At 37.4% G+C, this 16,849-nt stretch overlaps 1 protein-coding gene and 1 non-coding gene across 2 annotated transcripts in view; one reads left to right on the top strand and one right to left on the bottom strand.

Annotated features, from left to right (window-relative positions):
- IGF2BP3 (insulin like growth factor 2 mRNA binding protein 3) overlaps positions 1-16,849 on the bottom strand; it is a 225,841-nt gene that overhangs the window by 5,677 nt on the left and 203,315 nt on the right. Inside the window, exons 11-13 of the mRNA XM_007945906.2 lie at positions 5,556-5,672; positions 1,431-1,505; positions 737-868 (exon numbers count right to left, since the gene is read on the bottom strand). Coding sequence (XP_007944097.1) covers positions 737-868; positions 1,431-1,505; positions 5,556-5,672 — 324 coding nt within the window. The remainder of the gene's footprint in view (positions 1-736; positions 869-1,430; positions 1,506-5,555; positions 5,673-16,849) is intronic.
- TRNAC-GCA lies at positions 4,580-4,651 on the top strand. Its single transcript has one exon. It is a non-coding gene; the product is annotated as a tRNA-Cys (tRNA).

Here is a 16,849-nt window from a genome sequence, read left to right as displayed (position 1 = left end):
TCACGCAAATTCTTCTGCTAGTTGGGGTTTAGTCCAAATCTGCATCCTTTCCTTCAAGGCTCAGGGGTCCAAGATTATCTTCTGTGTCTGTGTTAACTGGTTTCCCTTTTCTTTGTTGAAGAGGATCTGTGCAATCCTTCTGCCTAGTCCGCCATCTTGCCCCGCCTCTAGGTGCTATTTCTTGAGCATGTACTCCATTAGTAATCCTTGTTACAGCTTGTTAGTATTGTCTCCACTTCAAGATGACTCAAACCAAGACTCATCCAAAGAAACTGACTTGCCCAAAGTTCTAAAATGAGTGAATGGCAGAACCAATTCAAACCCAGAAATTTTAAGTACTTTTGAAAACGACTTAAAAGTTGTGTGTTTGAAACTAGAAAGTTTGCTTTGTTTAGTTATAGAGGTACAAGCGTAGGTGAAATTTAAAATTTTTTACATCATGATGTTATATTTTTCTACAATAAAAATAGAAAGCTGAAGTTATTATCAACAGAATATTTAAAGGCCTGTACAAACACAGCCCTCTCACACAAGAGGTTGGTCTCAAAGACATGCATTATTTAGCATGTAGTAGCTGACACTGATACTCAGGAGCAACAAAAGGCATTCTTCCAAACCTTGGCCAAGGTAGTACTGATTTTTATGAATTAGCCAAAATTCAGGGACTTGGAACTCCTAAGGACCTTTCAGTGCTTTCCCTTTCTTACTACTGCACAGGTTTTGTTGAAGTACTTGCCGTTTTGCCTCCTTTTCCAATAACTCTGCCAGCAGCAAAGGATGGCACTCTGATATGAGCTTCAAGTTTAACCTCTTCTTTAGGACTAACAAAGTTTTCTTCTTTAATTTTTCCATAAATTCTTCCCTGAGCCTACAGAGGAAACATATCGTATGAGTGTCAGTCAAATCAGAAACACACAAGTTGTCTTATGGTCTCACTTCATGTATTTTAACAGGCCATCGAGCAAATTCACCTTCAGAAAATAGTAAATCCAATAAATTCTATAAGCAACCATTAAGGAACACTCAGAGCTTTTGGTTTGTTTCGAAAAATAATTTTGGCTGTTTTTACAATATTCTTAGAAGCTCTGGTAGCTCTGTTTCCATAAAGATTTACAGCACTGGAAATCCTATGGGGCAGCTCCACTCTGTCCTATAGGGTTGCCATGAGTTGGAATGGACTCAATGGCTTGTTGTTATGTGCCATCGGGTCAGCCCCAACTCATAGCGTCCCTCCTTGGGTTTCCAAGGCAGTATCACTATGGACGCAATGGCAGTGGGTATAAATTTTTTTAAACAAACAAAGAAAAACACTGCTCTTAGTCATGAATGTCTATTGAGAGTCTTTCTACTGGATGTTCAACATATTTAAGGAAGAAAGTCAGGTAATAATTCCTGTACAACTCTGTATCAACCCCTTCTAAAGCTCATACCTTGAACTGAGCCTCTGGAGGCCCAGTAATAATCACCATCCTCACTTTTGCATCTGGTGCTTCAGCTGGAGCAATCTGTAACAGAACCATCAACAATGGGTTATGACACTTTCAGGTGCCACTGACAGTAACTCATTGTGAAGGAGCTCCACATTTGCACATAAATGACTAAATAAAAGAAAAGCCTGGAAGAAAGGGAGGGGCAGTGATTAAGGCAGGATAATCAATTAGGTTTCCTGCCACATACTGTATAATTTACTCTGTGCAAAACTCCAAATGCAGTCTCTCAGCTAATCCTCACCATAGCTTGATGAGGCATTAACTCCACTTTACAAATGGGAAAAAGCAAGGCCAGAGAAGTTGAGTTACCTGGCCCATGATTAGACAGGTAACAGATGGAGGGAGAACCCAGTCTTGTCCCCCAGCCCACAAAGCTAATTCTTACACCAGTGGTGCTCAGGGTGTTCCTTGGCCCACTTGTATTGGAATCCCCTGGATTTCCCAACTGTGTAACAAATTCCCTCAGAATCTCTGCACGCTATGTTTTGAGACCACTGCCTCACATAACCTTATCTGTTTTACAGGAAAGGACACTGCTTTTTAATTATATCTAGGTTACAACTTGATTTTTTTAAGTTGTTTTCATAAACTTTTTGCTAACTTCACAAATCTAAGACTATTAATAAATTCCTCAAAGTTTATCAATGGGTAACATATGAAATAAAATAACATTAATTTGACTTTTTAAAATAAAAAGAAAAAGGACTTTCTATTTATATATAAGTATATGAAATCAGAAAGCCCAGAAGGGTGCAGAGACTGAGGGGGAAAAGCAATCAGCAAAGCCCCAAGGTCAAAATAAGGAGAGATTTTGGGACCTAGGGCTTAAAAAAAATAGTTTTGAAAGAAAAACATTTATGCCAGACATACTCATTATGCCAAAAGCATATTCATTCTCCTTATTTAAAAATATTCACCACTACTACCTAAGAGGAGGAGCAAAAACAGAAACAATGACCTAAAACACACCATTGGAGGATTCCTGTCAATTACTTGATATAGTCTTTTAAATCTTTCTTGCACATAATTACAAGCAAAAGAATGTTTTTATTTTTAATGGAATCATGCTTTCTTCCTCCCTCAAAATAAAGCTAACACTTCTGTCACCTAGAGGCAAAGTGATACTGTTTCTACTTTTTCCTGAGCACTGATTAATTCTGAGTCTATATAACAAGCAAATAATTACTTTTAGTTCTAGTTCTCAGGTTTATTCACAGGAAATCCCTGGAGAGGAGAGAAGATAATCATTCTCACCTTTCCATGTAGTTTTCTTTGATATTTTACTATGGTTTTGGTGAAGGTTTACAGTTTATGTTCCTGTGTAACAAGTTCTACACAAATTGTCTGATTACATTGCTTACACTGATAATTCATAAATATTCTCATTATTTCTGTTCTGGCTACTCTGTTTCCATTAATTTAGTTTTCATGCCTCTTACAATCTTACCTTTTAACTAGTTTTCTTTAAAAAACAAAAAACAAAAAAAACCTTTGTCAACACTGGTGATAGAGGGCTGGGACCTAAGGGCTCCTCTTACAAACTTATGTTAGGAGTGTAAATTGTTATAATCTCTTGAAAGCCTGAAAAATGCACATATCCTCTGACTTACCAAGTCTTTTTCTATAAATGTGTGTTATAGAAATAGAGTGGTACACAATTTTGCTAAAAGAATTTTGTTCATCCCTGTATTGTCTGAGATTAATTAAGAGCAATATAAATGTCCATTAAGTGAATGCATAGAATTGTAGTTTGGGGATATGAAATGCTATGTGCCTATTACAATGATGCATATTAGGAACATTTACACATATGTGGTATATGTAAATCTATACCAAAGTTTGAGAGATGGTAAGTCTTTCAGATTATGCATGGTTTCAGACCTTTTGGGAACAAAATTTTCCAGCCTTAATAAAAATTATGAAAGCCAGAGAAAGAATAGAGCATCTTAATTCTTGTGTATAAAATGTTAGTTGCAGTTTTTAAAAAGATCTATTTGTGTGTGAGCATGTGTCAAACATTTTTTAAATCATTAATTAGGCAAACGTTCTTGTTGTTATTGTTATTTGCCGTTGAGTTAGACCTAACTCACAGCGACCCCTCCCCTTGGGTTTTGAGGTGGTATCACTACAGAAGCAGATTGCCCAGTCTTCCTTACAAGGAGTGGCTGGTGGGTTTGAACCAGCATCCTTCTGGTTAGCAGTCAAGTTCCCTAGGCACTATGCTACCAGGGCTCCTAATTAGGCAAATAATAAGATGGTAAAGCTAGTTCACCACTTGATCTTTTAACTCATTTTGGCTGGATTTCCTGTTCAAATATTGTTTGCTGCCAGAGTATAAGGGTTCTATTTCTGTATGTGTTTTCATTCTAAATTATTAAAAAATTTATATACAGTAAAATTTACTCATTTATTACAGTTCTATGAGTTGACACATGCACAAGCATTTCCAAGTTAAATACGGAATAGTTCTATCATTCCCCCAACATTTCCTTCTGCTGCCCTCTTTCTATTCAATGACTTACCTCCAACACCTAGCAACACTGATTTCTATAGTTCTCCCTTTTCCAGAATGTCATACAGATGGAGAAGTTTTGACTTCTTTCCCTTAACAATGCATTTGAGATTCATCCAAGTTGTTGCACATATCAATCGTTTGTTCCTTTGCTTTGTTGAGTAATGTTTATTGTATGGTAGCGTAGTGCCTAAGGCAATTGACTGCTAACCAGAAGGCTGGCGGTTCAAATCCACCCAGAAGGAAGGTTGGGCAATCTACTTCTGTAGTGATACTGCCTGGGAAACCCAAAGAGGGGTCGCTATGAGTCGGGTCTGACTCGATGGCACACAACAACAACAGACCACAGTTTATCCATTTACCAGTTAAAAGACACTTGCTTTCTTTCCATTTTGGGACAATTGAATAAAGATATATTAACTAAATATCCTGTACTAGAATGTTTATAATAAGTTTTTATTTCTCATGGATAAATACCCAGGAGTGAGCTTTAATGTGTTGTATAATAAATGTATGTTGTTTTAAAAATAAAAATATATTTTTTAAAAATTTATAAATCATAATCAAAGTGAGTTGTGGGGGTATAGCTCAGTGGTAGAGCATTTGACTGCAGATCAAGAGGTCCCCGGTTCAAATCCGGGTGCTCCCTCTCTGTTCTGTGAACTTCAACATTGGGAGCTCTGGTAGCATAGTGGCTAAGGCACTTGACTGCTAACCAGAAGGCTGGCGGTTCAAACCCACCAGCCACTCCTCGGAAGCAAGATGGGGCAATCTACTTCCATAGTGATACTGCTTCGCTTGTAAACCCAAGGAGGGGTGTCACTATGAGTCGGGTCCGACTTGATGGCACATAACAACCACCACCACCACCACCAAAGTGAAATCCGACAGACTGATGTTTTCCTGAAGCTACCACTATCAACTTGTTTATTCCTTAAAACAAAATAACCTACACGTTTAATATTCAAATTTACAGCATCTTAATTCAGAGCACCCGTTTATCTACATGACAGACACCATTAGATGTCCTCTCTTATTTGTTATCTCACCTTTCATAGTAATAAAAGGTCTAGCTCGCCACACATGGACATTTCCCAGCTGCCCCTTCAACTACATCTGGCCTTGAGACCAGTTTCTGAGCAATGTAGGAATATCCCATAGCAGCTAGCAGAACCTTCCTTAAGAAAAGGTCCCTGTGTTGTAACCTCCTCTCCTACTAGCTGGACAACAGACTGATTGTTAGAGCACTGATTGGTGCCATCTGGGACCATGTGGACCAAGGCCACACCTGGGGAAGAAGAGCTAGAAGGAACCAAGTCCAAGGACACTGTGGGGAGGAACCACCAAACCAGCCCTAGATTACTTACCTCCACAGTCTTTTTCAGAGAGAGCCATAAACTTTGTGTAAGCCTCTATTGCTTGAGGTTTTCTGTCACATACTTCTTTAATCCTAATATAGTCTGCTATATTCAATTGAAATTATAAAGTAACAAGATGACTCATTCTACAGTTTACTTAAAGTAGTAGGAGAGCCCCAGTTGGCAGAACAGTACCTTAATAGAAGCTCCTGCAAAACGAGAAAGCTGTTTGATGTGCTGTCCCTGCTTGCCAATAATGGCACCGACTGATAGGGCTGGGATAAACAGATGAACAGTCTCTGTTTCTGAATGCTGTTGGAAAAGGACAAAACACACATGCTTACTTGCTACAAATCAGGCTTTTATAGGATTGGCACAGAGAAGGGAATGCTTATACAGTAGGAATACTAGGCAAGTTTTAGGAAAAACTACAATAAGTTGACACGAATTTATGAATTTACCTAACATGTCAAAATGATTTCTTATATATTCACCATCAAAGCATTTGCATTTAAAATCTGCTATAAACTTTAAAATGTTACTGAGTTAAAGATTTAAAATACAGGTAGACATAAAGTTTAAACATCAAAGAATAGAGGAACCAGACTAAGTCAAATGTTAAGTTAGATTCACACACTATATCCAAGGTAGATTCTTAAAGAGCAAATGAAATTCTGGGCTACATACATGTCAACAAATCTAACAGCATAGCACCCAAAGACACCAACTCCATACTTCAGTAACCACGTAGGTTCTTCTTTAACGCTTACATGTTGTTGTTGTTGTTATGTGCCGTCGAGTCAGCCCCGACTCATTAGCGACCCCTCCTTGGGTTTCCGAGGCAGTATCACTACGGAAGTAGGATTGCCCAACCTTCCTTCCGAGGAGTGGCTGGTGGGTTTGAACCACCAGCCTTCTGGTTAGCAGTCAAGTGCTTTAGCCACTATGCTACCAGAGCTCCTTAATAGAGAACTAATTTTCGTTAGTGGTAAAATGTCACAAGATACTTTCCCGTTTAATCTTCATTGCTTCCAACTCTGCCTTTGTAGACAAACTGGAAAACCCAACAGCATACATACTCATTCAGTTCACACTTCGTTTGCATTCTAACAACAGTAAGGAGAAATTAATTCCAAGAAATAGTTTGATTTAAAAAAAAAAAAGTAGTAACTCCAGGTAATATTCTTGACTATACTCACTCATCTCTACTCATTTGATTTTGTTTTTTCAGCATCTGTGTAAACATGTACTAGGTCTGTATAAGATTCTTTACAGATAGGTATTTCTCTGGTATTCTGTGCTTACCAGGACAGTGTAACACACTGCGGTTATTAATATGATTGTCTCCAAAGGAAGTTCCCCTTGAGGCTTTACAAGCATCTTAGCACAAACATACCAGAAGAGGACCGTCCTCTCCCCTAAACTCTTGACTGGGGGGATTTCTAAAAGGGGCCTGTCCTGCACACAGCCTGTCCTACTAATGCTGTTGCTATTCATCAGTCACACCACATAAAATTATTTCATTCTTCACTATTTCCAAGAGTGCCTCTCTCTGGAAGGCACTATAGTGTAGCCTACCAGTGTTAAGCAAGCACTATTTACCATCTATCACAGGGGGACATTTATGACATTTCTGAGAACTGGATAATTTAACTCAATTAATGTTGACACTGGCCATAAACTGGTCAATGTCAGCAATAATTTGTCATTCTGGTTCTTACGTGACAATAACCAATGAGTTAGTCTTAAACTACATTTAAAAAAAAAAAAAAAAAAAGATGAGGGTAGAATTTTAAATACTTTATCTAACCGAGACCAACCACATTATGTTCATTCTTATGAACAATATACAATTTTGTTTTTGGTCTGGGGGGTAATAGACATGTTCAACAATCAGAATAAACTTAATGTGTAATTGACCAAAATGTACCTCATAATATTTTACCATGATTATATAATTGTTTCCTGAGCTTTGTTCCAGAATTTCATGTTACTTCTATAAAATGACATAATCTAGGAACACAGAACAAAGTAGAGGAAGAAATAAGAACACAAAGGTTTCAACAGAAAAGATGACACAAAGTGGCTGATATTCCAGATTTGCACTGAAACTAATTTAAAAAAAAAAGTTGCATGATTTACCTTGTTTTATGAAAGATAAAGAAAAATAACAAGTCTAAACCATCCTATTGGTACTGAGGCCCAGAAAGCAATTTCCAGTGTCCTCAGAGGACATATTGTATCAGGTACCATCCTCAATATCATCCTTAGGGTCAAACCCTGGCAAGCACAGGCTGAGCATGTATTAGTCTTGAAATACTGAAGACTACTACTGTGAGGGATGCTCAGAGCCAAAACTGTTATTGTCTCAAAAGCTGAACAAAACTAAAATAACCTGACAGGATGGAAGGCTACCACTGTTGTTGATTTTGAGAGAATTAGAGTGGTAAGGGAGTCCCTGGGTGATGCAAATGGTTAATGCACTCGGCTATAGACCAAGAGGTTGCAACTTTGAATCCACCGAGAGGTACCTTCAAGAAAGATCTGATGATGTACAGGAAATTAGCCAGTGAAAACCCTAGAGAGCACAGTTCTATCTGACACACGTGTGGTTGCCCTGAGTCAAAATTGATTCGATAGCACCTGGTGGTACAGTGGGGTGGAAAGTAACAAATCCAATAGGAAGATCAAGAATAAAGAGAAAAGCTGTGTGAAACTTTGGAATGGGAACACAGTGGAGAAAGGCCTAAAGGATGGTAAAAATAGAAGGAATGGGCAAAGACATGAATTAACAGGAAGATGCAAAAATATCCTAAAGTGAGATGAAAACAAATAATGTAATTTCTTCAACAGAAAAAGAGTTAGAAGCAAACCAAGTGTTTCTCCACACCAGAAGACAGTGCCTTAGACTGAACAGTGTATGCTCTTAGCAAAAGTGCCTAAATGAAAACTTGACTCATCAGCTGTTTAAAGCTTGAAGAAGATATTTCTAAATATCACCCAATTCCCTTTGCTCCGATTCCATACCCACCAAGCATCTCCTTGACTATAAATTACTTTTCAAGGAAATTTTCCTCCTGGGAATGTGAGGCAGAGCTCACATAAATTCCTGTCTACCTGAAAATCATTAAACTGGCTCTCTGGTGCAAAGCATTCTTACATGGGATTCAGTATGGTAAGCCACACTTTTAGGATTTAGAAACCTGAGTTAAACAGATTTCATTTTCACATGCAGGACTAAGAAGGCAGAACAATGGGTTATATAGTAAGTCTCTTCCACCCATAACTGGTGAACTTAAGTCTCATATCCAGCTTGAAAAAGCCCATCAGCATTACCCTTTCTTGTTACACATTCTTTGCATGTAAATCAGTGTTTAGCCAATGATCCTGAACTCTTCTTTCCAAATCCTATTCTTCATAAATTCTCTGAGGGTAAAGGATATTCACAGGACATAGGCTGGTTTCCACTGGATTTCTGCCAGCTGCCTATTGGCAAAACTTCCTTTGAACTTCTTGGCAGACTCTATATTATAGTTTGAAATAACAAAAAGAACAAAGCTATGCAACTGAAAGCTTGCATAACTGGTAAAATCTGACAATGAGTAATTCCTAATGGTCTATCACGAGGAGATACAAGAAGAAAACAGTAAGGTTAAGTGTATTTTGTTTCTGGGGAACAAAATGTAAGACATCACAAACGCATGGAGACCTGCACACCAACCAACATGATCAGCCTCCAGGAACCTGGAAGGATGCCAGTGTTTTAATTTACCTTGTAAAATATATACTCCTGAGTTTTGGTTTTAATTAATTTTAGTTTTGATTTGAAATAAGCTTATTCAACTCTGTGATGCAAAGAGAATACTGAAGTCTTTTAAAAAAAAATAAATGAGGGGTAGGGGGATGGAAGTTGCAAAGAAAGTTTATTCTTATATATGTAATCAAGATACCCTAGAGAGAGCTAATAATCTGTGCAATGAGTTACTTATTTTGAAATTGTTGAATGACAAAACAGCTATACCCAAAAGAAATCCTAAGGAGTACTAAGAATCCTTGGAACCATCATCTGATCTAAAAAAAGCCCTTTCAATATATAATATTTTGTTTCTTAAAGAGGCCCTTAAAAATAAGAATTTTGAAAGTGCTAACCTTTTTTACTCTTTCATATGCAGAAAGTCAGCAATTTTAAGACTACACGATCCTTCTAGAGATTTCTGGGGAAGACTGGAAGGGCTACCAAAATTAAGACAACAGCCCGTCCGCTAACTTCTGCCAGCCCAACCACAGGCTGCCAGGACCATCCAGTTACAGTGCTGTGCATTGTGCCAATTCCAGCTCTTGCTCTGTTCACTAGCTGCCAGTTCCTTCTTCACTGCTGTTTGAGTGTTTCTGAAAGGGGCATTTCCTGTCATTTATAAACTACAAGTTTGCTAATTAAGTATTGCATGAACCAGATGCCAGGCAGAAATTAGAGACTTTGTCTGTTTCAAGAACCAACTCTTTAAGCTCTATTGGACAAATATACCTAGCAGATTCTGCAAAGAAGACTATGTTATGGAAGAAGGTGTGGGCAGAATTCAAAAAAGCAACATTACCAAGAAATTTATCCAAATGCAAAACACATTCATTTTATTTGTACATTACAAAGCTGAAAAAAAAAAAAAAAAGTATGTGGAGGAAAAGAAACTTTGGGGGGAAAAAACAAAAAGAGGAAGTGGTATTTAAAAAAAACAAACAAACATATGTATCAGACTCTGTAAGAAGCTCTGGTGGTGTAGTGCCTAAGACATTTCACTGCTAACCAAAAGGCTGGAAGTTCAAACCCACCAACCACTTCGTGGAAGGGAGACTGGGCAATTTACTTCCATAAAGATTTAACGCCTTAGAAACCCAATGGAGGTCAACTAAGAGTTGGGATCAACTTGACAGCAGTGAGTTTGGTGTTTGATACCAGACTTTTTAGAAATATATATAAATCACTAAATAATTTAAAAATATATAATTATGTGTATATGTTGTTGTTGTTTGCCGTCGAGTCGGCCCCGACTCATAGCGACCCCTCCTTGGGTTTCCGAGGCAGTATCACTACGGAAGTAGGATTGCCCAACCTTCCTTCCGAGGAGTGGCTGGTGGGTTTGAACCGCCAGCCTTCTGGTTAGCAGTCAAGTGCCTTAGGCACTATGCTACCCGAGCTCCTTATGTGTATATATGCATATTAAATTATAATACATATAATTAAAATAATGATTCACTGTAAGCCTCCAGAAAAATCAAGGATACAGAGATGATCTTAGTAAGCAATCTGACTTCTCTTTACAGCTTCTAAGGAACAGTAGGCTTCTCAGCAGCTACAGACAGGATACAGTGAAGGAACATCTCAAAAGTGCTGACTAAATACCTGGCAACCTTTCCTTTTATAATGCAGTTTTTCAAAATGACATCACAGACCCTCACAGACGTGTATCACTGTTCTTCAGAAATAAAAGGTAACCCAAAAAGAATACATGGGATATGAGACAATGGTAAAGCAGAGCAATTAATTAAATTTTGATAAATTTAACTACTGTCTATAAAAACATTAAACTTTTGTTTCAAAAAGTGGTAATCACTAGATACACTTTAAATAGGCCATTAATAAGAGTTATTGATTTTGGGTTTAGAAAAACAGAGTAAGATAAAACCCACTGGAGTTCCGGTAAGATGGTGGAATAGGCAGAAAGACTGCATAATCCCTCTTCAACAAAGAAAAGGAGAACCAATTAACAAAGATACAGAAGATAATCTTGAACCCCTGAGCTCTGAAGGGAAGGATATACAAGTGGACTAAACTCCAACTAGCAGAATTTGCATGAAAACACCAAAAAATGAGACACATGGAGCTACTTTCTGGCAGCATTCCTCACAGCACAGACAGCATCGATATTGCCGAGTGGTGGCAGGACCTAAAAATTAACCTAAAAACCAGCCCTGCAAGCCAGAGACTACATGAAGGACTGCTCCGGTGGCTAGCGAATGAAAGGGGAAGCAGTGATGAGGAAGGCAGGCTGAGCTGTGGACTATTGCCTGGCCAGAGGGTGCAGCCATTTTGAATGTTTACAAGCAGTTTGACCATTTTGGATATTTAAACTGACAGTGTTCTCCCAGATTTCAGGCACTTAAGAACAGGCTGGGAACTTGCTGGGAACCACAAGGATATTCTGGACACTACGTCTGGAAACATACAATATTCCCCTTGTTACTCTTATATCCCACACCCTCTGGGTGAATGGAGATGTGGCCATCCCTCACTCCAACCCACATTCTAGGCCAGCTGGAATTCCATCCTAGTGTGTGTGCTCAGACAGAGCCTGGGTCCCCTGCCCCGCCCTGACTTTTTGTTTTATTTCTAGTTTGTTTTTGTCTGTTGTAAAACTACTACCATTATTATAATTACTTTTGTCCTTCTTATTACTATTCTTTATTCTTCCCTTCCCAGGTTCTAGTTTTCAGATTTTTCTTTTTTCCCTGTTCCTGGTTCATTTTTTTTTTTCTTTCCTTCTCATGGTTAATCGCAATCCTTGTTTTTCTTTTGGCATTTTTCCCATTTTTTTCTTAATTATTCTCCTACTCTACCTATTTTTCTTATTGCCCTCTCCGCAGATGTGGTGTGTTCCCCCACGTTTTTCTATTTTTTTTGATTCTTGTTCCTGTGTGATTACACAGTATGTTTTCTGTCCATTTGCTTTTACTTTTCTGATGGTTACGGAATAGTTATTTTTGTCTAACTAAGTGGGAGACAGCAACAGTCCTCATACAACACAACTATACCCAAACCTCCTGCAGCTTTTCACTTAGAACTACCATTTCCTTTTCCACCAACGTGCCAACAATAAACCACCACCAAGAAGAGCCTGACTCACCCTTAACTGCTCTTCACAGTTAACAGAGATCTAAATACAACTACATCACAATGTCTCAGAGACAATAGACCATCATAGTCCACACAAAGAAAATAAAGCAAGAGAAACAAGGGAGCAGGATACAGACCCAAAACACATCCCTGAGGAAGCAGCAGCACTGGAACTTCCTGATGAGGAATTCAAAAGAATTATATTTAGGTATCTTCAAAGGATTGAGAGAAAGATCAATGAAAACACAGACAAAACCCGAGAAGAATTTTGGAAGAAAATACAAGAACAAAATGATAAATGAAAAATTAGAAATGATTCTAAATCTACAGATAGAAATCCAGAAGATTAATACCAGATTGTCAGAAATAGATAACACATTGGAAGGGCAAAGGAGTAGAACTGATGCAATGGAAGACAGAATTAATGAGACTGAAAACAAATACCTGAATACTTCTTTGGAAAGGGATCAATCAGAAAAACAAAACAAAATGAAGAAAGCCAAAGGTTCATGTGGGATACCATCAAAAGGAATAACATATGTGTCATTGGAATTCCAGAACAGGAAGAGAAAAATGACTCTGAGCACTGAGAAAATTGCCCAAGATTTGTTGGAGGAGAACTTACTTCCCGGATATGATGAAAGATGAGAATATATCCATTCACGAAGTCCAACAAACCCCGAACAGGGAAGACCCCAAACAATATCACCAAGACATACCATCATCAAACAAATCAAAACCAAAGACAAAGAATCCTGAAAGAAGCATGGGAAAAACGAAAAGTTACTTACAAAGCACAGCCAGTAAGAATAAGCTAATTTCTCAGCAGAAACCATGCAAGCGAGAAGGCAATGGGATGGTATATATAAAAACCTGGAAGAGAAAAATCTGAACGAAGAATTATATACCCAGCAAAATTGTCTCTCAAATATCGTGGTGAAATTAGGAGATTTTCAGATAAGCAGAAATTAAGGGAATTAGTTAAAGCCAGACCAACCTTACAAGAGGTACTAAAGGGAGTCCTTTGAATAGAACCAAAAATAGCAAACAACAACTGACCATTAATACACAAGGTGACATAACCCAGAAACCACAGCTATGGACATATCCAAAGTAAAATGAGCTTACAAGATTGTAAACGGAACCAGAGATATCAACTGGCAAATGAGGACAACAACAAACCAAAGAGAGGGAAAATCCAACTTCTAAATGATGAGGAAGTCAAAAGAGTTGCAAGATAGAATGGACTGTCCTAAGCTCGGGGAGTAAATTATAAATCACAGGGTAATGTCAAGGAAAAATGATAAACCTTCACATCAAAATAAAAAAGAAAACAGCACAAACATTCAGCAAATACTAAAACAACAGTAACAAAGGAAATGATAACATGATTCATAAACATAATGAGCTCGGCACAGAAATATGGAACAAAGAAACCAGAGACACCATGAAAAAACACAACAAGATGACAGCAACCAACTCATACTTGTCAATAATGACACTGAATGTTACTGGATTAAGTGCACCACTAAAGAGATGGAGAGTTGCAAATTAGATAAGAAAACAAACCCCATCAATATGCTGTCTACAAAAGACACACCTTAGAGACAAAAACAGACTAAAAATCAAAGGTTGGAAAAATATATATCAAGCATATGGCAACTGTAAGAGAGCAGGAGAGGCAGTATTAAATTCTGATCAAATTGACTTTAAGACAAAAACCACCATACGAGACAAGAAAGGACATTATATAATGATTAGAGGATAAATTAAACAAGACACAACCATAATAAATAACTATGGACCCAATGAAAGAGCCCCAAAATACATAAATCAGACTTTAAAAAAGCTGAAAAGCCATAGAGATGACTCCACAGTCATAGTAGGAGACTTTAATACACGACTTTCAATCAAAGATAGAACTGGAAAGAAACTCAACAAAGATGCAGAAGAGCTAAACAATACAATCCACCAAATTGAACTCATAGACATCTACAGAGCACTTCACCCAACAACAGCACAATATACATTCTTTTCCAGTGTGCATGGAACATTTTCCATGATGGGACCATATGTTAGGCCATAAAGCAAGCCTTAAGAAATTTAAAAATATTAAAATACTTGACTTTCCTACCATTTAGAAGTTCTGTAATGACACAGTTTTCTCGCACTTTTTGGTTTATAGTTGTCTTCATTTGTCAATTGATGTCTCTGGTTCCCTGCTTACAATCTTTCTAAGTTATATCATCATGTGTCAAGGCAACTACTAGATAGAATGGACTATTCTAAACTTAGGAAGAAAACTATAAATCACAGGGTAACCTCAAAGAAAAATGATAAAACTTCACAACAGAAAAAAAAGGACGAGCATAAATGTTCAGCAAATAATTACAAGAGCAATGAAGGAAGTGGTAACATGATTCATAAACAAAATGAGCCCAGCATAGAAAAATATATAGAACAAAGAAATCAACACCACAAGAAAAGCACATAACAAAAATGACAGCAACAAATTCATATTTGCTGATAATTACATATCTAGCTAGGAATTTAGCTCTAAGATTTATAGCGGAAGAGTTGATGACCAAACTATGATACAAACACATAATGGAATGTTATACAGAACTAAAGAATAATGTAGAATCTGCAGAACACCGTATAATGTGGATGAACTTGGAGGACATAGTGCTGAGTGATGCAAGTCAATCACAGAAAGACAATTACAGTATTAGAGTTCATTGTTGTGGAGGGTCAAGGAAAGATTTATACAAGTTGGGAAACTTTCTTTGTTGGTCCTGGGAGTGTGGAGAGGAGGGGAGGGAACACTGCAAAAAGAAAAATAAAAAGCATTGACCCATGCCACTTTAGTTTCGTGGATTTCACTGTACATAAATTATATTTCAATAAAATGTATTAAAAAAATATTAAGAGTAAGCACAAGGAAGCTGAAAAACACCCTCCTTAAGAAAGATTGGGTAGCACAGACCAGAGGCCAATTTATAGCAATAAATGCACACATCAAAAAAGAAAGACCCAAAATCAACACTTTAAACCAACATTTCCAACAATCTTTAGAAAAAGGACAGCAAGAAAAGCCCACAGTCACCAGAAGAAACGAAATAAAGATTTGAGTAGAAATCAATGTAACAGAAAATACAAGGGCAATAGAAAAAAAATCAACAAGACCAGAAGTTGGATTTTGAAAAGATCAATAAAAATTGACAAACCACTGGCAAATTTAACAAAGGAAAAGAGGGAGAGAACACAAATAACACGAATAAGAAACTAAATGGGTGACATCACAAAAGAACCAACTGAAATAAAAAGGGTAATATCAGGATACTATGAAGAACTGTATTCCAACAAATTTGAAAATCTGGAAGAAATGGATAGATTTCTAGAAACACACAATTTACTTACCTAAACTAACACAGACTGATGTGGAAAAGTTGAACAGGTCCATCACAAAAGAAGAAATTGAACAGCTCATCAATAAATTACCAACTAAAGAAAGTCCTGGTCCAGAAAGTTTCAGTGGGGAATTCTACCAAACATTCAGAGAAGAACTGATACCAATCCTATTCAAACTATTCAAGAACACAGAAAAAGATGGAATCCTCCCTAATTCATTTTATGAAGCAAGCATAACCCTTGATACCCAAACCAGGCAAAGACAACACTCAAAAGGAAAATTATAGACCAATATCCCTCATGAATATAGATGCAAAAATCCTCAACAAACTCCTAGCCAATAGACTCCAACAACATATCAAGAAAATCATTCATTGTGACCAAGTGGTGTTCCTATCAGGTATGCAGGGATGGTTCAATATTAGAAAAACTATTAATGTCATCCATCACGTAAATAAAACAAAGGAAAACAACTACATGATCATATAATTGATACAGAAAAAGCAATTGATAAATTCAACACCCATTCGTGATTAAAACTCTCAACAAAATAGGAACAGAAGGGATACTCTTCAACATAATAAAGGGCATCTATGCAAAACCAACAACCAACATTATTGTCAATGGAGAGAGATTGAAACCATTCCCCTTGGGAAGAGGAACCAGAGAAGGATGACCCTCTATCACCACTTCTATTCAACACTGTACTGGAAGTCCTAGCCAGGGCTATTAAGGCAAGAAAGGGAAATCAGAGGCATCCAAATTGGTAAGGAAGAAGTCAAACTCTCTCTATTTGCTGATGATATGATCCTATACCTAGAAAACCCAAGACAGTCAGTCAAAAATCTACTGGAACTAACAGAGATTTAGCATCGTGGCAGGATACAAAATCAACATCCAAAAATCAGTTGGATTCCTCTACATCAGAAAAGATTGCTGAAAAAGAAATAAGAAAATCAATACCGTTTACCAAAAAAATAAAATACTTGGGAATAAATCTTACTAGGGACACAAAAGACCTCCACAAAGAAAACTATAAAAGATTACTCCAAGAAACCATAAGAAATCCATATAAATGGAAGAACATCTCATGCTCGTGGATAGGAAGACTGAACATTGTGAAAATGTCAGTTCCACCCAAAGCAATCTATACATTCAATGCAATCCCAAACCAGATCCCATCAACATT

This window comes from Orycteropus afer, unplaced genomic scaffold (assembly GCF_000298275.1).
Source record: "Orycteropus afer afer isolate SDZICR_OR568_19922 unplaced genomic scaffold, OryAfe1.0 scaffold00008, whole genome shotgun sequence".
Taxonomy (NCBI): domain Eukaryota; kingdom Metazoa; phylum Chordata; class Mammalia; order Tubulidentata; family Orycteropodidae; genus Orycteropus; species Orycteropus afer.
Note: the sequence above shows the minus strand (reverse complement) of the source record. Positions and strands in the feature narration are given on the sequence as shown.